At 39.2% G+C, this 24,940-nt stretch overlaps 1 protein-coding gene and 1 pseudogene across 2 annotated transcripts in view; both read right to left on the bottom strand.

The window, feature by feature from the left end:
- Positions 1 to 24,940, bottom strand: part of EFCAB3 (EF-hand calcium binding domain 3) — a 97,920-nt gene that overhangs the window by 38,625 nt on the left and 34,355 nt on the right. The window contains exon 16 of the mRNA XM_053568994.1: positions 23,575 to 23,628. Coding sequence (XP_053424969.1) covers positions 23,575 to 23,628 — 54 coding nt within the window. The remainder of the gene's footprint in view (positions 1 to 23,574; positions 23,629 to 24,940) is intronic.
- Positions 471 to 1,874, bottom strand: LOC128570185 (trifunctional enzyme subunit beta, mitochondrial-like; annotated as a pseudogene). Its single transcript, XR_008375533.1, has one exon. The product of XR_008375533.1 is annotated as a trifunctional enzyme subunit beta, mitochondrial-like (transcript).

The following is a 24,940-nucleotide window of genomic DNA, read 5'->3' as shown; positions in this document are numbered from 1 at the left end:
AAACATGTAGTACAGATTTCAGTGACATTTAGATTCTGAATAATTTTTCCGTAATTGTTAATTTAGGCACATTGGTTTGTATCTTATAGAAAACACTGATCTTTATGACACAGATAGGAACAGGCATAATATGCAAAAGTTACAAAGATGATTCCAAATCTCAGCTAGTGTCTTTCCTAACTGCAACCACTCATTTAGTCTTTACTGATAATAGAGACCAAAACCAACTATTTACACATATCTGTATGAGATTCTGGTGACTTAGAAATCCCTGAAAAAGCAGAAAGCTGTGATTATTGAAAAGCCCAGAATACTGGCAAGGCTTAATTTGCAAAGTATTCAACAGAAGGCCACAGAACTATTTTCCTAAGAGGCGCTAGGAACTGCAGATGTCATTTAGAAATGCATTGAAATGGCATTGCCTAGTATGAGTGTTGCACAGACACTTCAGGTCACCTCTTCTGGATCAATTATTTTGAATAAGCCTCCACTATCATAGCATGGCCCTGCCCTCCGACTGCACAGGCAGCCACTAAGCCATACTGGCCTCCTTCCTTCCATAATCTGTTGGCAGCTACCATGACCAGCCGACAGCTAGTGGCTCCAAATGGGTGTCCCAGGGACAAAGATCCACCCCAATTATTGAACTTCTCCAAAGGAGGCAATCCAACCTTGGTTTTTCTACCCATGTAGTTTTGTGCAAACCAATCAGAATCCATGGCTTTAAAATTAGCCAAAATTTGACCTAAGAAAGCTTCATGAAATTCAAAAACATCAATATCATTCATGGTTAATCCTGCCTTTTCTAGAACTTCTGGAGTAGCATATGTTGGTCCAAGTAAAAGTTGATCTTTTGGATCCTGAGATACATACACAAAATCCCTCAAATAAGCCTTCAGTTTATAGCCCATGGCTGGAGCTTTTTCCGCTGCCATAATCAGCATTGCAGATGCCCCATCAGTCAGGAAAGAAGAATTTGCAGCTGTTATGGTGCCATAGGGCTTGATGAATGCAGGTTTTAATTTGGCCATCTGCTCCAGTGAGGAAGGATGGATGCTGTTATCTTTGGTAAATGTATCTTTTCCTGGCACTTTGAAAGGTATAAAATCAGAAAGGAGTCCTTCATCTTGTGCCTTCTTGGCCAGACTGTGAGAGCGCAGTGCATATTCATCCTGTTCCAGGCGAGAAACAGCGAAGGCAGCAGCCAGTCGGCCCATGGTCTCACTGGTAGAGAATTCAGCCACTGCAGGGAGCTCACATGAGAGAAAATTCAGTCTGAATTTAGAGATTAAAGACAGTCGCTGGCCCAGAGTCTTGGCCTTATTGAGATCAATCATCATTTTCCTCATTTTCCTTGAATGACAAATAGGGACATCAGACATTAACTCTACACCACCTGCCACAATCACATCACACTGGCCAGAAGCAATCAAGCCAACACCTGGGGTCATGGTTGGCAGAGATACAAGCCATGGTTACAGTGTGAGCGGGAGTCTTGTCAGAGCAGCCAGCTCCGAGGGCACCCTCTCTAGCTATGTTGCTTATTTTCACTTTTTGAATAAAACTATGCCAAAGATGATATAATCAACAATTTCCTTTGGGACACTGGTCTGCTGCAACAACCCCGTTAGTGCTGCTCTAGCCAAATCATGTGGCATCAGGTCTTTGTATGAAGTGCCTGACAGCAAAAATGGAGTCCGGACACTGTCCACCACCACTATATTCCTTACATTGGGTTTGGCTAAGGTCTTCTTTGATTTCATCTGGCTAGTTGGGGCAGCTCGAAGCTGGGAGGAACAGCTCAGACCTCTTACAGGAAATCTGAGCGTCCATTTTGATGCATTAGGAAGATTTTTTAGCCATTCGTCTGTCATATTTAGAGAAAGTTCTATTCATGTCTCTTGCCCATTGATATATGGGATTGTTGGCTTTTTTCATGTGGATTAATTTGAGTTCTCTATAGATCCTAGTTATCAAGCTTTTGTCTGATTGAAAATATGCAAATATCCTTTCCCATTGTGTAGGTTGTCTCTTTGCTTTGGTTATTGTCTTCTTAGCTGTACAGAAGCTTTTCAGTTTAATGAAGTTCCATTTGTTTATTTTTGTTGTTGTTCATGAAGAGGAAGATTTTTTAAAGTGTAAGTCAAAATAGTAGTCATTCTGAAATCGTTTCACCTTAGCTCACGTCCACACTCGCTCCCACTCTGGGAAAAGTTCAGCCCCAAGTCGCACCTGCCTATTTTGTTGTCATTGTTGTTGTTGTTGTTGTTTAGCAGGCCAAGGCTGGGTTTGAACCCACAACCCAGTGCATGTGGCAGGTGCCCTAACCACTGAGCAACAGGTGCTGAGCCACCTGGCTATTTTTAGAGGTGGGGTCTTGCTGTGGCTCAGGCTGGTCTTGAACCTGTGAACTGAGGCAATCTATCTGCCTCAGCCTCCCAAGTGCCAGGATTACAGGCATGAGCCACTGTGTCCAGTCTGATTTAAATTATTTTGAATACATATATACCCACAAGTGGAAATACTAGATCATAGAGTAATTCTATTTTAAAATTTTAGAAGAGGGCGGCGCCTGTGGCTCAGTGAGTAGGGCGCCGGCCCCATATGCCGAGGGTGGCGGGTTCAAACCCAGCCCCGGCCAAACTGCAACAAAAAAAAAATAGCCGGGCGTTGTGGCAGGCGCCTGTAGTCCCAGCTGCTCGGGAGGCTGAGGCAAGAGAATCGCGTAAGCCCAAGAGTTAGAGGTTGCTGTGAGCCGTGTGACGCCACGGCACTCTACCCGAAGGCAGTACAGTGAGACTCTGTCTCTACAAAAAAAAAAAAAAATAAATAAATAAATAAAATTTTAGAAGAATCATCATGCTGTTTTTCCACAGCATTTGTACCTTATTACATTCCCACCAACAGTGCACGAAGGTTCCAATTTTTTCACATCCTTGCCAACACTAGTTACTTTTAATAGCCAATATGATCTGTGTAAGATGATAGCTCATTGTCGTTTTGATTTGCATCTCCCTAATGATTGTGATATTGAGCATTTTTTCATATGCTTTTTGGTAACTTGTATATCTTCCTTGAAGAAATGTTTATTCAGGTCTTTCCATCTTTCTTTTTGGCAGTTTTTGGCCGGGGCTGGGTTTAAACCTGCCACCTCCTGTATATGGGGCCGGTGCCCTACTCCTTTGAGCCACAGGTACCTCCCTGGGTCTTTCCACTTTTTAATTGAATTTTTTTTTATTGAGTTGTAGCAATTATTCATATATTATGGATATTAAGTCCTTATAAAATACATGATTAGCAAGTATTTTCTTCTATTCCATAAATTGCCTTTTCACTTTATTGGTTGTGTCCTTTGATGCACAGAAAAATTTTGATGTGGTCTAATTTATCTATTTTTACTTTTGTTGTGCATGCGTTTGGTGTTATATCCCCCCCCCCAAAAAAAAAATCATTGCCAAATCCAATGTCTTGAAGATTTTTGCTTATGTTATCTTCTGAGAGTTTTGGTCTAATTTATCTATTTTTACTTCTGTTGTGCATGCGTTTGGTGTTATATCCCCCCCAAAAAAAATCATTGCCAAATCCAATGTCTTGAAGATTTTTGTCTATATCTTCTGAAAGTTTTTTTTTAGAAATAGAGTCTCACTTTATTGCCCTCAGTAGAGTGCATCAGAGCTCACAGCAACCTCTAACTCCTGGGCTTAGGAGATTCTCTTGCCTCAGCCTCCTGAGTAGCTGGGCCTATAGGCACCGGCTAGAACCCCCGGCTATTTTTTGTTGCAGTTTGGCCAGGGCTGGGTTCGAACTTGCCACCCTTGATATATGGGGCCAGCACCCTACCCACTGAGTCACAGGTGCTGCCCATCTTCTGAGAGTTTAATTTTAATTTTATTGTGGTAAAAAATATTTAATATGAGATTTACCCTCTTAACTTTTTTTGTACAATATAGTATTTTTAAACTATACCCACAAGGCTGTACAGTAGATCTCTACAACTTATTCATCTTGCATAACTAAAACTTTATACTTTTTTTTTTTTTTGACAGAGTCTCACTTTGTCACAGTGGCATGACAGCTCACAGCAACCTCAACTCTTGGGCTTAAGTGATTCTCTTCCCTCAGCCTCCCAAGTAGCTGGGACTACAGGTACCCACCACAATGCCTGCCTATTTTTTTTTTTTTGCAGTTGTCATTGTTGTTTAGCTGGTCCGGGCTGGGTTCGAACCTGCCAGCCAGGGTGTATGTGGTTGGCACCTCTACCCACTGAGCTATGGGTGCCACTTCAATTTTTAATTTTTTGAGAAACCTCCATACTATTTTCCACAGTGGCTACAACATCTTGTATTCACACCAACAGTATAAAAGGGTTCCAATGCTCATCAATAGTGTTGTCTTTTTTTTTTTTTCAGAATAGCTATCCTAACAGGTATAAGGTGATATTTTATTGAAGTTTCAATATACATTTCCCTGGTAACTAATAACATTTAGCATCTTTTCATGTATCTTCTGGCTATTTCCGTGTCTTCTTTGGAGGACTATCTATTTAAGTCCTTAACCCATTTTTAAATTGGGTTATTAGGTTTTTGTTTATTTCTTTTTCTTTTTTGCTGTTGGGTTGTAAGAATTTTTATATATTTTGGAAATGAACCCCTTATTGGATGTATGATTTGCAAGTATTTCTCCCAATTTTGTAGGTTGCCTTTTTACTCTGTTCTATACAAGAAATCATTGCTAAGACCAATGCCATGAAGCTTAGCCCCTATTTTTTCAGTGAAAAAGTGAAAGCTTTTTCTCTAAGATCAGGAACAAGACAATGATGCCCACTTTTACCCCTTCTATAAAAAATAGTACTGGAGGGCGGTGCCTGTGGCTCAGTCGGTAGGGTGCCGGCCCCATATGCCGAGGGGATGGGTTCAAACCCAGCCCCGGCCAAACTGCAACCAAAAAATAGCTGGGCGTTGTGGCGGGCGCCTGTAGTCCCAGCTACTCGGGAGGCTGAGGCAAGAGAATCGCTTAAGCCCAGGATTTGGAGGTTGCTGTGAGCTGTGTGAGGCCACGGCAGTCTACCGAGGGCCATAAAATGAGACTCTGTCTCTACAAAAAAAACCAAAAAACAAAATAGTACTGGAGATCCTAGCTAGAGCAATTAGTCAAGAAAAATAAATGAAAGGCATCTGAATCAGAAAGGAAGAAGTAAAATTGTCTTTGTTTGCGGGTGGCATGGTCTCATATGTAAAAAACGCAAAATATTCCACGAAAATCCTATTAGAACTATAAATGGATTCAGCACAATTGCAGGATATAAAATTAACATACAAAAAATCAGTGTCATGTCTATACACTAATAATGAACTATCTGAAAAGGAAATTAGAAAAACAACCTGATTTACAATAGCATCAAAAGGAATAAAATATTTTGGAATAAAAATAGCCTAGAAAGCAAAAGACTGACAAGAACAAAATATTGATGAAAGAAGTTAAAAAAGAAACAAATGCAAAGATGTCACATGTTCATGAATGGGGAGACTTAATATTAATAAAATGTTCTTACCTATCCGAAGTGATCTCAGATCAATGCAATCCTTATCAAGATCCCAGTGGCATTTTTTATGGAACTAGTAAAAAGAATCCTAAAATATATGTGTGTGGGGGGGGCATGGTGGCTCACACCTGTAATCCTAGCACTCTGGGAGGCTGAAGCAAGAAGATCTCTTGAGCTGAGGAGTTCAAGACCAGCCTGAGCAAGAGCAAGACCTCTCAAGATGTGGGGTAGTTTTGTTTCCTAAGCATGAGATTAACTCTTAGGAGAAAAGTGATGGATATAATGGCTCAATGTCATATATTTGGTTTGGTTTGGCCTGGCCAGATAAACCAATAATGTATTACTTTAATACCAAGAAAGGTCTGTGGCAGATTGTAGAAAGATGGAAAGTAATTGGTAATTGCTAGAGGCTATGGAAGCTGTTCGAGGTAATATATAATGCAGAACCCAGTGCACATAACGTAGAAATATCTTTTCTATGGGGAAGGGTTAATTCTAATATAAAACACATAATTTACAGAATTAAGAAAAACCTACCAAACAACCCTTTATTTCTCTTCTGATATTTTCCTCTCTCTTTCTTTCTCTCTCTCCCTCCCGTACTCATTTTTTTCTTCTTCCCTATTTCTTGGTTAGTCTCCCTTCCCAGATATTACTTTGCTAGAGGTACCCTATGCCATTCTTGAATTTTGCACATAGTACCATTCTGGTTAGGAATGTGACTTAGAAGATTTCTGTTCCTGAAAAGAAGAAGACTTTGCACAGTAAAATTTTGTTTCTAAATGTAATTAGACTGTCTCTATTTCCCTAATAAGTACAGTTTTAAAAATTCTCATCTGGAATCTCACAACCCAAGCATCTCCAAACGCCAGAATGGAATTCTGAATTTTTGCCATCAAATGATAGAAATATTAACAACAAATGCAGTTGTTCATATGTGAATAACATTTCTGTTTTATCATGCTTAGGTTAACTGAAATTCACCTTTATTCCTTATAAAACAGAAGTGGTAAAATGGAAATTTGGAAAAGAAGATATTTAAGTGTGAAAATTGCAGCTTGGTGCCCATAGCATAATAGTTACGGTGCCAGCCATATGCACCAAGGCTGTGGATTCAAACCCAGCCTGGGCCAGCTAAACAACAATGACAATTGCAATGAAAAAATAGCCGGGCATTGTGGTAGGCACCTGTAGTCCCAGCTACTTGGGAGGCTGAGGCAAGAGAATCACTTAAGCCCAAGAGTTTGAAGTTGCCATAAGCTGTGACCCCATGGCACTCTACTGAGGGTGACATAGTGAGACTCTGTCTCAAAAAAAAAAAAAAGTATGAAAAATGCTATTATTCCTATGTCTAATCATCAGAATATTTGAGTGTGAAAACTTAAATAACAATAGTATATCTTTGAATGCACATAATACAGTATTAAGAAATGAAATTTCTTCCCTTAATACCTATGTCTATATAGGTTATAAAACTTTATAAGCAAAGATTGAGTTATTATTTAGTGAATCTTTAGAATAGGTACTATGTTTGAAATTTCTAAAATTATGAAACATATTTTTAAATGCATACATTTTCTTTAATGTACAATAGACTTCACAGCATAAAATATATTTTGGTGATTCTGGGAAGATGGCTGACTGGTAGCAACCCTCTACAGAGGCTCCTGACCATAGAGGGAAAAAACTGGACAGAATTGGATTCTATGAAGACAAAGGCAGGGAGCTGAGCCAAGAAAGAAGTTCAGCAAGCTGTAACTCCAAGGAACAGCATTGCAGAAAACAAATTACAGGTATAAAGCCTATTGACTAGAGGACAGGAGACCTCTCCAACAAGCGGGACACCCACCACAGGCTCTCTGCAAGCAAGCATATTAACAAAAGACCTCTTATTTTACATCACTGGAGAGAGCTGCTAAACACCAGGTCTCTTTCTTTAGGGAGGTACCACTTATGAACCTAGACATCACCCTACTAGGCATAAAATTGAACAGATATTTTCCCCCACAATTCCAAACTACCAGTCCCTTCCCCCCTTGCATGGCGGTCTGAAGTTCTGCTCCCTAGAGAGTACAGAGGGTTTGGTCTTTTCCTGAGAGATCTGGGCATAGTGTGGACCACCAACAATCAAGACAGAATCTGTGACTAATGGGAAGAAAGAGGGTGTGGGAAGAAAGGGACACTTGGTGGGAGGAATAGTCCCCTGGTTATGACTTTGCCTAGCCAGTGGTGGTGTTGACCCTTGGTTCAGGCTGTGTCTGGTGGGAGTGAGTACAGAGCCCCCAGCTCTGATGGTTCCCACAGTGGGAAAGTAGTTGAACTGAGTTCGGTGGGCAGGGCTGGTTGCCAGCCTCAGCTGGGCCTGCAAGCAGAGGCTTGCCAGGTGTGAAATGAGACTGGTGGGCAGGGGCATGGTCCCCTGACTGCAATTGGTCTTGCTGGGTGTAGACTGAGACTCATGGGCAGGGGCATGGTCCCGGCTCCAACTGGGCCTATGAGCAGAGAAGTGGACAATGGTGTGGACTGAATCTGGTGGATGGAGGCATGAATCCATGGTTCCAATTGTGCTGTTGGAGACACTTGGATCCCTCTCTGTTGAGCAGGGTTTACACTGCCTAAAAATTTAAATGGAACTCGTGTCTGGGGCTGTCCACCCAGGGGCACTCTGAGGTTGACCTTTGTGACCTTTGAAGTTCTGTAGCAGAAAAGAACTGAAGGGTGAGGGCTGGGCACCACAGCTGTCTGTATCTCTTCACAGCTGAGATTTAAACCTACCATTGTGGCTTCCTAGGATAGGGTAGAGGTTGGCTGATACCAAAACAGAGCTAGCTTGAGCTATGTCACCAAGTAGGTCCTCAGAGTCTCCAGCCAAAACTCTGAAAAGGGCCTTTGTAAGGTTGTAGGAGATAAGCCACAATTACAAAGCCTAGAGCTTTGGTAAGGAGCTGATTATCTCTACTGCCTGGAAACCCCAATTCAATCACACCCTACTAATAACCAAATGGTGGAAAATAAACATGGTGAGGAACCAATGGAAGAACTCTGACAACATGAATAACCAGAGTAGATCACCTATCCCCATAAGGAATGACTTACAGGAGATACAACTGAAGATGCCATATATAGACAAATGGCTGAAATGTCAGAAATTGAATTTGGAATATGGATGGCAAATAAGATGAATAGAATGGAAGAAAAGTTAGAAATTGAAATACAAAAAGTAGTTCTAAAGTTGTCTCAAGAAATTAATGAATTCAAAGACAAAGTCACCAAAGATATGGACATAATAAAAAAAGAAATAGTGGAGCTCAAGGAAATGGAAAAGTTAGTTGAGGAGCTCTGAAATACAGTAGAATCCCTCAGTAATAGAGTTGACTAGGCAAAAGAAAGGATCTCTGAAACTGAAGACAAAGCTTTTGAACATTCTGAACAAGATGCACAAAGAAGCAGACGAATGGAGAACAAAAACTGATCATTCCCTGAGAGAGTTGAGATATCACTCAGAAGATCAAACATTCATCTTATAGGAATTCCTGAAGGAGAAGAGAATGGTCCTAAAGGTACAGATGATCTACTCCAAGAGATTATGGAGGAGAATTTCCCAAGCATTGCAAGAGATATAGAAATTCAGATAGCAGATAGTTTCAGAACCCCAGCAAGACTCGATCCAAATAAAGCATCTCCTAGACACATTGTGATTACTTTGCCAAAGTTAAGACAAAGGAGAAAATGTTGCAAGCAGCCAGATGTAAGAAAAGCATCACCTACAAAGGGAGAAATATCAGATTGACTGCAAATCTCTCAGCCAAAATGTTTCAAGCCAGGGACCTGCGATCGGCACCCTCACAGACCTCCGGAAGAGCTGCCCCATGACCTGCGATGGGCACCTCCCGGACCTCTGGAAGAGCTGCCCCGTGACCCACAATCAGCACCCTCCCGGACCCTGGTAAGAACTGCGCTGGGACCCTCCCAGACCTCCGGAAGAGCTGCACCGTGACCCGCGATCGGCACACTCCCGGACCTCCAGAAGAGCTGCCCCATGACCCATGATCGGCACCCTCCTGGACCTCCGGAAGAGCTGTCTGGGACCCTCCCAGACCTCTGGAAGAGCTGCCCCATGACCTGCGATCAGCACTCCCCAAACCTCCGTAAGAGCTGTGCCCGCCTGGACCCTGGTAAGAGCTGCGCCAGGACCCGCTACCCTGCCTGCTGGGCCTCCCCATGCCCAGACCAGGAACTCTGGGAACCGCACAACCCCATGTCCTCCCTCCTGTACACTCCCTGCCTCCACACTGGCCTGCTCATCTGGCCGTGTGCCCTCTGGAGCCCTCCCTTCCTCTGTGTGGAGCCCTTCTCCTGGCCAGAGACTGCTGGAGCCTTGGGCCCTTTGTGCCAAAGTCAGTGGGTGCCAGGCACTCCCAGAACCATGTGCACCACCCCTAGCCCTGTTGCTGGATCCAGGGGTGTCACACTCCAGAGCTGCTCCCACAACCAGAACTCCCTGGCTGGGGCAGGCCCAGAAGAGCTACACAGGGTCACTCTCTACAAAGATCCAGCAACAATAGAGTGATTCCCCCCGGGGTCTAATTTCGGAGAGGCACCACCCCAACTCTGAGGATGGCCAGAGGCAACAGTGAAAAACAATCATGAGACAAAATCAAAGGAAAAACTCTGGCAATATTAAAATCAGAGTAGATCAACTCCCCCAAGGAACAATGGGGCAGACACAGCACAAGATCCCATGCACAAACAAATAGCTGAGATGTCAGAAATCGAATTCAGAATATGGATAGCAAATAAGATCGAATTAGAATTCCAAGCAGTAACCCAAAAGATGTCCCAAGAATTCAACGAATTCAAAGACCAAATGACCAAAGATTTTGACACATTGAGACAAGAAGTTGTAGCCCTCAAAGATCTGAGAAACACATTAGAATCCCTCAGCAACACCATGGAGCAAGCAGAAGAAAGGATTTCTGACATCAAAGACAAAGCTTTCGAATGCTCCCAAACTCTCAAGAGGAGGAGAAATGGAGGGCAAAAACAGATTACTCTTTCAGAGAGCTCTGGGATAATTCGAAGAAAACCAATATTCATCTTATAGGGATTGCCCAAAAGTGACGAAGTGGCTTCACAAGACACAGAGTCTCTTCTCCATGAGATTATGAAAGAGAACTTTCCAGACATGCCAAGAGATTCTGAATTTCAGATAGCTGACAGTTTCAGAACTTCAGCATGACTCAACCCGAATAAGACATCCCACAGACACATCATAATCAATTTTACTAAAGTTAATATGAAGGAGAAAATTCTGAAAGCAGCCAGATGAAAGAAAACCATCACCTACAAGGGCAAGAATATTAGAATAACTGCAGATCTCTCTGCTGAAACCTTTCAAGCTAGAAGAGGATGGTCATTGACTTTTAATGTCCTTAAAACAATATAACTTTCACACAGGATCCTGTACCCAGCTAAACTGAGTTTCATTTATGATGGAGAAATTAAACACTTTAATGACATTCACATGTTGAAGAAATTTGCCACAACTAAACCAGCTCTCTAGGATATTCTCAGACCCATCCTCCATAAAGACCAGCATAATCCTCCACCACAAAAGTAAACCCACCCAGAAAATTTTGATCAAATTCCAACTTCCACAGTTGCAAAAGGATTAAAAATATCCATCGGACTCTTGAAAGGCTTATCAATATTCTCAATTAATGTGAATGGTTTAAATTGTCCACTAAAGAGGCATAGGTTGGCTGACTGGATACAAAAACTCAAGCCAGATATCTGCCGCATACAAGAATGTCATCTTACAATAAAAGACAAATATAGACTCAAGGTGAAGGGATGGTCATCTATACCCCAGGCAAATGGAAAGCAGAAAAAGCAGATGTTGCAATCCTATTTGCAGATGCAATAGGCTTTAAACCAACTAAAATAAGGAAGGATAAGGATGGATACTTCATATTTGTTAAAGGTAATACTCAATATAATGAGATTTCAATTAGTAATATTTATGCACCCAACCAGAATGCACCTCAATTTATAAGAGAACTCTAACAGACATGAGCAACTTGATTTCCTCCAGTTCCATAGTAGTTGGAGATTTTATTATCCCTTAGCAGTGCTGGATAGATCCTCCAAAAAGAAGCTAAGCAAAGAAATCTTAAACTTAACCATTCAACATCTGGACTTAACAGACATCTACAGAACATTTCATCCCAACAAAACTGAATACACATTCTTCTCATCAGCCCACAGAACATACTCCAAAATCGACCACATCCTAGGCCACAAATCTAACCTCAGCAAATTAAAAAAAATAGAAATTATTCCTTGCATCTTCTCAGACAATCATGGAATAAAAGTTGAACTCAATAACAATAGGAATCTGCATACCCATACAAGAACATGGAAGGTAAATAACCTTATGCTGAAGGATAGATTGGTTATAGATGAGATTAAGAAGGAAATCACCAAATTTTTGGAACAAAACAACAATCAAGACACGAATTACCAGAACCTCTGGGATACTGCAAAGGCAGTCCTAAGAGGGAAATTTATAGCACTGCAAGCCTTCCTCAAGAAGACAGACAGAGAGGAACTTAATAACTTAATAGGACATCTCAAGCAACTGGAGAAGGAAGAACATTCCAACCCCAAACCCAGCAGAAGAAAAGAAATAACCAAAATCAGAGCAGAATTAAATGAAATTGAAAATTAAAGAATTATACAACAATCAATAAAACCAAAAGTTGGTTTTTTGAAAATGTCAATAAAATAGATAAACGTTTGGCCAACCTAACCAGGAAAAAAGAATAAAATCTCTAATTTGATCAATCAGAAATGGTAAGGATGAAATAACAACAGACCCCCTCAGAAATTCAAAGAATCCTTAACGAATATTTAAGAAACTTTACTCTCAGAAATATGAAAATCTGAAAGAAATTGACCAATACTTGGAAGTACACCACCTACCAAGCCTTTGCCAGAACGAAGAGGAAATGTTGAACAGGCCTATATCAAGTTCTGAAATAGCATCAAGTATACAAAATCTCCCTAAAAAGAAAAGCCCAGGACCAGATGGCTTTACACCAGAATTCTACCAAACCTTTAAAGAAGAGTACCTATATTACTAAACCTCTTCCAAAATGTAGAAAAAGAAGGAATACTACCCAACACATTCTATGAAGCAAACATCACCTTGATCCCTAAACCAGGGAAAGACCCAACAAGAAAATTAAATTATAGACCAATATCACTAATGAATATTGATGCAAAAATATTCAATAAGATCCTAACAAACAGAATCCAACAACACATCAAAAAATTTATTCACCATGACCAAGTGGGATTTATCCCAGGCTCTCAAGGCGGTTCAATATACGTAAATCTATAAATGTAATTCAGCACACAAAAAACTAAAAAATAAAGACCGTATGATTCTCTCAATTGATGCAGAAAAAGCTTTTGATAATATCCAGCATCTCTTCATCATCAGAACACTTAAGAAAATTGGTATAGAAGGGACATTTCTTAAACTAATAGAGGCCATCTACAGCAAACCGACAATATCGTATTGAATGGAGTTAAATTGAAATCATTTCCACTTAGATCAGGAACCAGGCAAGGTTGCCTATTGTCTCCATTGCTCTTTAACATTGTAATGGACGTTTTAGCCATTGCAATTAGAGAAGAAAAGGTGATCAAGGGTATCCACATAGGGTCAGAAGAGATTAAACTTTCACTCTTTGCAGATAACATGATCGTATATCTGGAAAACACTAGGGATTCTACTACAAAACTTTTAGAAGTGATCAAGGAATACAGCAATGTCTCAGGCTACAAAATGAACACCCATAAATCTGTAGCCTTTATATATACCAACAATAGCCAAGCTGAAAAAAAAAGTCAAGGACTCTATTCCTTTCACAATAGTGCCAAAGAAGATGAAATATTTGGGAATTTATCTAACAAAGAACGTGAAAGATCTCTATAAAGAGAACTATGAAACTTTAAGAAAAGAAATCGCTAGATGGCACCTGTGGCTCAGCGAGTAGGGTGCCGGCTCCATATACCGAGGGTGGCGGGTTCAAAGCCAGCCCTGGCTGAACTGCAACCAAAAAATAGCCGGGCGTTGTGGCAGGCACCTGTAGTCCCAGCTGCTCGGGAGGCTGAGGCAGGAGAATCGCGGAAGCCCAAGAGCTAGAGGTTGCTGTGAGTCCTGTGACATCATGGCACACTACCGAAGGTGGTAAAGTGAGACTCTGTCTCTACAAAAAAAAAAAAAAAAGGAAAGAAATAGCTGAAGATGTTAACAATGGAAAAGCATACCATGCTCATGGCTGGGAAGCATCAATATCGTTAAAATGTCTATACTACCCAAAGCAATATCCATTGTCATATTTTAAAGATGTTGAAAAAATAATACTTTATTTTATATGGAATCAGAAAAAACCTTGGATAGCCAAAGCATTACTCAGAAATAAAACCAAAGCAGGAGGAGGAATCACATTACCAGACCTGAGACTGTACTATAAATTGATAGTGATCAAAACAGCATGGTATTGGCACAAAAACAGAGAAGTAGATGTCTGGAACAGAATAGAGAACCAAGAGATGAATCCAGCTACTTACTGTTATTTGATCTTTGACAAGCCAATTAAAAACATTCAGTGGGGAAAAGATTCCCTATTTAACAAATGGTGCTGTATGAACTGGCTGGCGATCTGTAAAAGACTGAAACTGGACCTTTCACCATTAACTAAGATAGACTCTCACTGGATAAAAGATTTAAACTTAAGACATAAAACTATAAAAATACTTGAAGAAAGTGCAGGGAAAACTCTTGAAGGAATCAGCCTGGGTGAATATTTTATGAGGAGGACTCCCCCGGCAATTGAAGCAGTATCAAAAAATACATTACTGGGGTGGTGCCTGTGGCTCAAAGGAGTAGGGCGCTGGCCCCATATGCCAGAGGTGGTGGGTTCAAACCCAGCCCTGGCCAAAAACTGCAAAAAAACCTCCCAAAACAAAACAAGCAAACAAACAAAAAACATTACTGGGACCTGATAAAACTAAAAAGCTTCTGCACCGCCAAGAACATGGTAGGTAAAGCAAGCAGACAGCCCTCAGAATGGGAGAAAATATTTACATGTTATTCCTCTGATAAAGGTTTAATAACCAGAATCCACAGAGAACTCAAACATATTAGCAAGAAAAGAACAAGTGATCCCATCTCAGGTGGGCAAAGGACTTGAAGAGAAGCTTCTTTAAAGAAGACAGACGTATGATCTACAGACACATGAAAAAGAGCTCATCATCCTTAATCATCAGAGAAATGCAAATCAAAACTACTTTGAGATATCACCTAACCCCAGTAAGAGTAGCCCACATCACAAAATCCCCAAACCAGGGATGTTGGCATGGATGTGGAGAAAAGGGCATACTTCTACACTGCTTGTGGGAATGCACACTAATACGTTCCTTTTAGAAGGATGTTTGGAGAATACTTAGAGGATCAATACTGCCATTTGATCCTATAATTCCTTTACTAGGTTTATACCCAGAAGACCAAATATCACAAAATAACAAAGAATCAGTACCAGAATGTTTATTGCAGCCCAATTCATAATTGCTAAGTCATGGAAGAAGCCCAAGTGCCCATTGACCCACGAATGGACTAGCAAATTGTGGTACATGTATACCATGGAATATTATGTAGCCTTAAAGAAAGATGGAGACTTTACCTCTTTCATGCTTACATGGATGGGGCTGGAACATATTCTTCTTAGCAAAGTATCTCAAGAATGGAAGAAAAAGTATCCAGTGTACTCAGCCCTACTATGAAGCTAATTTATAGCTTTCATATGAAGGGTACAACCCAACTATAGCACAAGAATATGGGGAACGGGCTAAGGGAGGGGAAGGGAGGGGGAGAGTCAGGGTGGAGGGAGGGTAATGGGTAGGGCCACACCTACAGTGCATCTTAGAATGGGTATAGGCAAAACCTACTAAATGCAGAATATAAACGTCTACATATGATAACTAAGAAAATGCCATGAAGGCTACGTTGAACAGTTTGATGAGAATATTTCAGATTGTATATGAAACCAGCACATTGTACCCCTTGATTGCACAAATGTACATAGCTATAATTTAACAATAAAAAAAAAACCCACCAAAATGTTTCAAGCCAGAAGAGGATGGTCATTGACCTTCAATATCCTAAAACAAAACAATGTTCAACCCGGGATCTTGTATCCAGATAAACCCAGTTTCACTTGTGATGGAGAAATCAAATACTTTAATGACATATTCTCAGATCCATCTTCTGCAATAACCAGTACAATGCTCTACCAACAAAGTAAACTCGCTCAGAAATTTTTGAACAAAACCTAACTTCCAGAGTAGTGAAAGAATTAAAAATGTCCACTGGACATCCAAAAAACATACAACCAGGCTTATCACTTCTCTCAATTAATGTGAATGGTTTAAATTGTCCTCTAAAGAGACACAGGCTGGCTGGCTGGATACATAAACTCAACCAGCTATCTGCTGCATACAAGAATCTCATCTTACCTTAAAGGATAAAAATAGACTCAGGGTGAAGAGATGGACATCTATAATACAGGCAAATAGAAACCAGAAAAAAGCAGGGATTGCAATTTTAGTTGCAGATACAATTGGCTTTAAACCAACAAAGATAAAGAAAGATAAGGATAGTCACTATATATTTGTCAACATGAAGAGATTTCAATAATTAACCAGAATTATATACACCCTACCAGAATGTGCCTTAAGTTATAAAGCAAACCCTAATGGATATTAACAACTTGATATATTCCTGTACTGTAATAGTTGGACATTTTGATAACTGTTTGACAGTTTTGGATAGATCCTCCAAGAAGATACTAAACAAAGAAATAGTAGACTTAAACCTGACCCTAGAACAAATGGACTTAATAGACCGCTACAGAACATTGCATCTCAACAAAACTGAATATGCATTCTTCTCATCAGCCCACTGATCATCCTCCAAAGTTGATCATATCCTACGACACAAGTCTAAACTCGGCAAATTTAAAAGAATAGAAATTATTCCTTGTATCTTCTCGGACCACCATGGAATAAAAGTTGAACTCAACAGCAACAGGAATCTTCATACTCAAACAAAGTCATGGAAACTAAATAATCATAGGCTGAATAAGCTGGGTCGAAGACAAGAATAAGAAGGAAATCACCAAATTTTTGGAATAAAATGATAAGGAAGATTCAATTTATCAAAACCTGAGGGATACTGCACAGGCAGTCCTAAGAGAAAAATACATAGCATTGGAAGCCTTCATCAAAAAAACAGAAAGAGAGGAAGCCAATAAATTAATGGATCATCTTAAGCAACTGGAAAAGGAGGAACAATCCAACCCCAAACCCAGCAGAAGAAAAGAAAGAACCAAAATTAGGGTAGAATTAAATGAAATTGAAAACAAAAGAATTATTCAGAAAATCAATGAAACAAAAAGTTGTTTTTTTGAATAGATTAATAAAATTGATATAACTTTGGCCAACTTAACCAGAAACAGAAAAGTAAAATCTCTAATATTATCTATCAGAAATGATAAAGAAGAAATAACAATAGACACCTCAGAAATTCAAAATATCCTCAATGATTACTACAAAAAACTCTATTCCCAGAAATATAAGAATCTGAAGGAAGTGGACCAATACCTGAAAGCATGCCACCTTCCTAGACTCAACCAGAAAGAATTAGGAATCTTGAATAGGCCTATATAAATCACTGAAATAGAATCAACAATACGAAACCTCACAAAAAGGAAAAGTCCGGGATCAGATGGCTTCACATCTGAATTCTATCAAACCTTTCAAGAGGAAATAGTACCTATATTATACAACCTTTTCCAAAGCATGGAAAAAGAAGGAATACTTCCCAACACATTCTATGAAGCAAATATCACCCTGATCCCCAAACCAGGAAAGGATCCAACAAAGAAAGAAAATTATAGACCAATATATTAATGAATATTGATGCAAAAATATTCAATGATATCTTAGCAAATAGAATTGAACAACACATCAAAAAAATTATACACCATGATCAAATTGGTTTTATTCTAGGGTTACAGGGTTGGTTCAATATATACAAATCTATAAATATAATACATCACATAAATAAAATAAAAAACAAAGAACTTCTGATTCTCTCAATTGATGCAGGAAAAGCTTGTGATAATATACAGCATCCTTTCATGATCAGAACACTTAAGAAAATAGGCATAGAAGGTGCATTTCTTAAACTGATAAGGGCCATCTATAGCAAACCAACAGTCAATATCATACTGAATGAAGTAAAAGTGAAAACATTTCCACTGAGATCAGGAACTAGGCAAGGATGCCCACTGTCTCCACTGCTATTCAACATAGCATAGTGGGTGGAAGTGTTAGCCATTGCAATCAGGCAAGAGAAGGTGATCAAAAGTATCCAAATAGGGTCAGAAGAAATCAAACTCTCACTTTTCACTGATGATGTGATCCTATATCTAGAAAATCACAGAGAGTCAACTACAAAATTCTTAGAAGCAATCAAGGAATACAGCAGCATCTCAGGATATGAAATCAATACTTACAAATCAGTAGCATTTATATATGCCAACAATAGTCAGGCTGAAAATATACTCAAGGACTCTTTCCTTTTACAGTCATGCCAAAGAAGATGAAATATCTGGGAATTTACCTAACAAAGGACGTGAAAGATCTCTATAAAGAGAATTATGAAACTCTGAGAAAAGAAATAGCTGAAGATGTTAACAAATGGAAAAGCATACCATGCTCATGGCTGAGAAGAATCAACATTGTTAAAATGTGTATACTACCCAAAGAATTTTCTGATTTAATGCAATTCCTATTAAAGCACCATTGTCATATGGTGCATAAAGAGCTTGAAAAGTAGTGCTTCATTTCATATGGAATCAGAAAAAACCCCGAATAGCTTACTCAGAAATAAAAACAAATCAGGAGATATCATGTTACCAGACATCAAGCTATACTATAAATCTATAGTGATCAAAACAGCATGGTACTGGCACAAAAACAGAGAGGTAGATTTATGGAACAGAATAGAGAACCAAGAGATGAACCCATCTATTTAAGCATTATTTGATCTTTGACAAGCCTATCAAAAATATTCAGTGGGGGAAAGACTCTCTATTTAACAAATGGTGCTGGGTGAACTGGCTGGCAAACTGTAGAAGACTGAAACTGGACCCCTACCTTTCACCATTAACAAAATTTGATTCTCACTGGATAAAAGACTTAAACTTAAAACATGAAACTATAAAAATACTAGAAGAGAGTGCAGGGAAAACACTTGAAGAAATCAGCCTGGAGAAAATTTTATGAGAAGAACCCCCTGAACAAATGAAGCAACACCAAAAATCCATTACTGTGATCTGATCAAACTAAAAAGCTTTTGCACAGCCAAGAGCACAGTAAGTAAAGCAAACAGACAACCTTCAGAATGGGAGAAGATTTTTGCAGGTTATGCTTCCGACAAAACTTTGATAACTAGAATCCACAGAGAACTCAAACTAATCAATAAGAGAAAAACAAATAACTCCATTTCTATGTGGGCAAGAGACTTGAACAGAAACTTTTCTGAAGAAGACACGCACATGGCCTACAAACACATGAAAAAATGCTCATCATCTTTAATCATCAGAGAAATGCAAATCAAAACCACTTTGAGATATCATCCAACTCCAGTAAGATTAGCCCACATCACAAAATCCCCAAACTACAAATGTTGACATGGATGTGGAGAGAAGGGAACACTTATACTGCTCATGGGAATGCAAGATAATATGACTTTTTTGGAAAGAAGTTTGGAGAATACTCAAGGAACTAAAAGTAGACCATTCAATCCTGCAATTCCTATACTATGTACATACCCGATGATCAAAAATAATTTTACAACAAAGATATTTGCACCAGAATGTTTATTGCACCCAAATTCATAATTACCAAGACGTGGAAACAGCCCAAGTGCCCATCAAACCATTAATGGATTAGCAAATTGTGGTACCATGGAATACTGTGCAGCCATAAAAAATATGGAGACTTCACATCTTTTATCTTTACCTGGTAGGAGCTGGAATACATTCTTCTTAGTAAAGTATCTCAAGAATGGAAAAAAATGTATCCAATGTTCTCAATACGACTATGAAATCAATATATAATCACCTATACCAGGCGTCCTCAAACTGCAGCCTGCGGGGCACATGAAGCGATGTGAATTGTATTTGTTCCCGTTTTGTTTTTTACTTCAAAATAAGATATGTGCAGTGTACATAGGAATTTGTTCATAGTTTGTTTTTTTAAACTATAGTCTGACCCTCCAATGGTCTGAGGGACAGTGAATTGGCCCCCTGTTTAAAAAGTTTGAGGACAACTGCCCTACACATTTGTATGAAAGGTAAAACATAACTATAATGTAGAAAGTAGAAGGGAAGAGGTGAGAGAGGAGAGAGGAGGTGGGAGGTGGGAGGAGGGAGGGCATTTGGGGAACCTCACCTAATGTGCATGATGCAATCATACATTTCAAAACTATTAAGAAAAGAGTATTATTGTGATGGATGTGTTACTTAGTTCAATAAGCATTTCACATTGTATATCAAATCAGTACACTAAACCCCATAAATGCATCAATGTACAAAGTTCTGATTTAATAAAAACAAAAAATATATAAATAAAAAATATATATTTTTGTGCCAGTAGGCAGATTGGGGGTTACATATTGAAGGAAGCCCCTGGGCGAGCAGCATAGCCTTGTGAAATGTGTATATTTTGATAAAGAGAGAAGGAAAGAAAGAATAACACTAGAAAAAGAAAGGGAAACTGGAATGAAAGAAAATGTATTTTTTAGAAACACAGAGAAGATAATAGAAAAGCAAAAAAGAAGAAATGGAAGAGGAGAAAGAAGGTAATGGAAAAGTAAGAAGAGAGGACTATAAAGTAAGAAGAGAGGACTATAAAGTAAGAAGAGAGGACTATAAAGTAAGGAGAGAGGACTATAAAGTAAGGAGAGAGGACTATAAAGTAAGAAGAGAGGACTATAAAGTAAGAAGAGAGGACTATAAAGTAAGAAGAGAGGACTATAAAGTAAGGAGAGAGGACTATAAAGTAAGGAGAGAGGACTATAAAGTAAGAAGAGAGGACTATAAAGTAAGAAGAGAGGACTATAAAGTAAGAAGAGAGGACCATAAAGTAAGGAGAGAGGACCATAAAGTAAGAAGAGAGGACCATAAAGTAAGGAGAGAGGACCATAAAGTAAGGAGAGAGGACCATAAAGTAAGGAGAGAGGACCATAAAGTAAGGAGAGAGGACCATAAAGTAAGAAGAGAGGACCATAAAGTAAGGAGAGAGGACCATAAAGTAAGGAGAGAGGACCATAAAGTAAGAAGAGAGGACCATAAAGTAAGAAGAGAGGACCATAAAGTAAGGAGAGAGGACCATAAAGTAAGGAGAGAGGACCATAAAGGAGAGAGGACTATAAAGTAAGAAGAGAGGACCATAAAGTAAGGAGAGAGGACCATAAAGTAAGAAGAGAGGACCATAAAGTAAGGAGAGAGGACCATAAAGTAAGAAGAGAGGACCATAAAGGAGGGAGAGAGGACCATAAAGTAAGGAGAGAGGACCATAAAGTAAGGAGAGAGGACCATAAAGTAAGGAGAGAGGACCATAAAGTAAGAAGAGAGGACCATAAAGTAAGGAGAGAGGACCATAAAGTAAGGAGAGAGGACCATAAAGTAAGGAGAGAGGACCATAAAGTAAGAAGAGAGGACCATAAAGTAAGGAGAGAGGACCATAAAGTAAGAAGAGAGGACCATAAAGTAAGGAGAGAGGACCATAAAGTAAGGAGAGAGGACTATAAAGTAAGAAGAGAGGACCATAAAGTAAGAAGAGAGGACCATAAAGGAGGGAGAGAGGACCATAAAGTAAGGAGAGAGGACCATAAAGTAAGGAGAGAGGACTATAAAGTAAGGAGAGAGGACCATAAAGTAAGAAGAGAGGACTATAAAGTAAGAAGAGAGGACCATAAAGGAGGGAGAGAGGACCATAAGGTAAGGAGAGAGGACCATAAAGTAAGGAGAGAGGACTATAAAGTAAGAAGAGAGGACTATAAAGTAAGAAGAGAGGACTATAAAGCTGCTTTCCCAGCTTTGTAAGTAAATGTCTTTAAAGAACCAATTCTGATTTGAGTGATTCTCCTATGTTCCCTGGGGTTGTTAGTTTTCTAGAACTGTTTGTTCTGATTGGCCAAGGAAGGGAGGATTATCTCAAGAATGACCTTGATACAGCTGCTTGGGTTAGTGATTCTTCAATTATCTGAAAGTCAATCAATAAGCATTTATTGAGCACATATTATATACTCAAAAACTAAGCCTCAATGAGAGCCGGAACCTTGCTTATCTCTTGTGCACCCCTAAACTTTCTTCACCTGTGCCTGGGTACACAATAAATACTTATTGATGGACACAGAGCTTATACATGACCATGGAGATTGATTCCATTATCCCTAATTCAGCAATACAATTTTAAATGTTGGAAATAAAAGCTGACAAGTGAACATTCCTGAACGTTTTCTAGCAACAGCATAGAACCCATGATAGGTAGGACAGACTGGACCAATTCAAATGATATTTTTTTCTTTTACAAATAATAAAATACAACAAGACTCATTTAAAAATGTTAAGTGTGGGTACCCAGAATTTAAGTTTATTTTCTCTTATTAAAATTCATTTTGTTGGTACTTATATAAGTATCTTATAAAAGATCTTATTCTTAGATATTTTTAACAATTTTGTTGTTGAGATAAAAGTCTTGCTGTGTCACACAGGACAGAGTGTGGTGGCATCAGCATAGCTCACTGCAACCTCAAATTCCTGGGCTCAAGCGATCCTCCTGCCTTAGTCTCCTGAGTAGCTGGGACTACAGGTGCACATGATGATGCCCTTAAGTGATCCTCCCACCTTGATATTCCATAGTGCTAGGCTTACAGGTGTGAGCCACCACACCCAGCCTTAAATCTTTCTTTGTGAAATGCAGGCTTGCAGAGACACACCAATATTTTTGTCACAGCTTTTGGGAAATGCAGGTGCAGAGAGCAAATCAAAATTACATAAAATGAATTCAAGATTGAGGTTGTTTGTGTGTGGGAAGAGGGAAGAGACAAGTTTTACTTTGCCTCTTCTGATCAGTTTCACAGCATGATGTTCAAACCTTCCACTCTGTCTTTGCTATGTAAGTACAGATCATAGCATTTTGCCAAAGGGAAACTTATTTTCGAAATAATTAAATATACTAAGGGGTCTGCAAAAGAAAAGTACCAAGATTATTTATTAAACTTCAGAGGCATCAAGAAAGGAATTTTAGATCATTAGATATATTTATAAATAGATAAGACTTTAGTATTAGTAAGAAATTGGAATGTAAATAAGTTGGAAGTGGACAAAAATGCATAAAATTGTGCATGAATGAAGAAAAAATTATAGTGTAAAATTATGAATTATCATTGGATGACAGAATTATTAAAATTTCCCCCCCTTTTTTTTAGAGACAGAGTCTCACTTTGTTGCACTTGGTAGAGTACCATGGTGTTACAGCTCACAGCAACCTCCAGCTCTTGGGCTTAGGTGATTCTCTTGCCTCAGCCTCCCGAGTAGCTGGGACTACAGGGGCCCACCACAACAATGCCTGGCTATTTTTTTGTTGTTGTTGTTGCAGTTTGGCTGGGGCCGGGTTCGAACCCGCCACCTTTAGTATATATGGGGCCAGCGCCCTACTCACTGAGCCACAGGTGCCGCCCTGAAATTTCCCTTTTTTCATTGTTTCATTTTCCAAATATAGAAACTTTCTGTAATGAATGAGTTACTTTTATGTGAAAAACACATAAAAATAAATGATAGCATCAAAGTATCAAGTTCATTATTATATCATAAGTTTTCACTCACGTTTAAGCTTCTTCAGGCCTTCCATTATTGACTGCACGTTGACCTTCCCATATCCTGTAAAACATTTTGATTCATATACACAGGCAGCCACATAAAAATTGATGAAAGTTTTGAAATTATTAAAAATAATATAGTGAGCTAAATCTTCTTCCACAAGTTGGAAGAATTAGAAACTGCTTTCGAATTTGGACTCTTTTCTTTCAAGTAAGTATGATGGAAAAGAGGATTCATCTTTCAGGGAGACAAGTATCTCTACTTCTTCAATGAAGTTCCTATTTTCTGTGTTTCAAGAAATTATATTAATCAAAGGGACAATAGTGGGAAGGAACAAGGCAATCTGAAGGAACTGTGGGTAGTTCAGTTAGTTTGGAGCATAGTATGTTGGCAGTAGTGGAGGAGAAAGCTGAGAAGTACATGTAGGTTATGTTGCGGTGGGTTTTGTTTGGATGTTTTTTGGAGCAGAGGAAGGAGCCATGAAGGCTTCTGATCACTGCTATATAAAGACTGATTTGAAGGCAGCTTTCCTTTTTATAGGCAGTGTGGAAATTGATAGATGAAAATGAACATGTTGGAAAGGAATTTATTAAGGGAGTCATTTCTTTTTTTTTTTGAGACAGAGTCTCACTTTGTCGCCCTCAGTAGACTGCTATGGCGTCACGGCTCATAGCAACCTCAAACTCTTGGGCTTAAGCAATTCTCTTGCCTCAGCCTCCCAAGTAGATGGGACTACAGGTGTCTGCCACAACACCCGACTATTTTTAGAGATGAGTTCTTGCTCTGGCTCAGGCTGATCTTGAACCTGTGAGCTCAGGCAATCCACTTGCCTTGGCTTCCCAGAGTGCTACGAGTACTGACAGTGTGAGCCACTGTGCCCAGCCCTAAGGGAGTCATTTTTAAAGTATTAAAGGAAAGGTGAGGTCCAGTGTAGTGGATTTGTAAGGGTTGTGAAGAATATCTTAAACAGAAGAGAGGAAAGGATGAGAGTGTAGGTGAATAGGAAGAAATGACAAAGTGGAGAGAATAGAAAATGGAGATGTTTACAATAAATTGTTTTAAATTTATTGCTATAAAACTATGATTTGAGTAAAATAATGCTTCAGTGTTTTATCTCCTATTTTTAGCTGGGCTTAGCAGAGAAAGCTAAGTATGACACCCTTCTTGAGTGTTACATCCCTAGAACCCAGTATAGTGCATGAACATATTCAGTGACCAATAAATATTTGTTTGTTGAATAAATCAATATACAATCTTTTAAATTCAAGGCCAGAGCTGCAGAGAAACTATCTGATAATATCACTGAAGCATTATATTAATAGTAGGAAATGCTACCTTCCAATGTGCTTAGATTACATTCTTATGGTATCAA

The sequence above is a fragment of the Nycticebus coucang genome, chromosome 18 (genome assembly GCF_027406575.1).
Source record: "Nycticebus coucang isolate mNycCou1 chromosome 18, mNycCou1.pri, whole genome shotgun sequence".
Taxonomy (NCBI): domain Eukaryota; kingdom Metazoa; phylum Chordata; class Mammalia; order Primates; family Lorisidae; genus Nycticebus; species Nycticebus coucang.
Note: the sequence above shows the minus strand (reverse complement) of the source record. Positions and strands in the feature narration are given on the sequence as shown.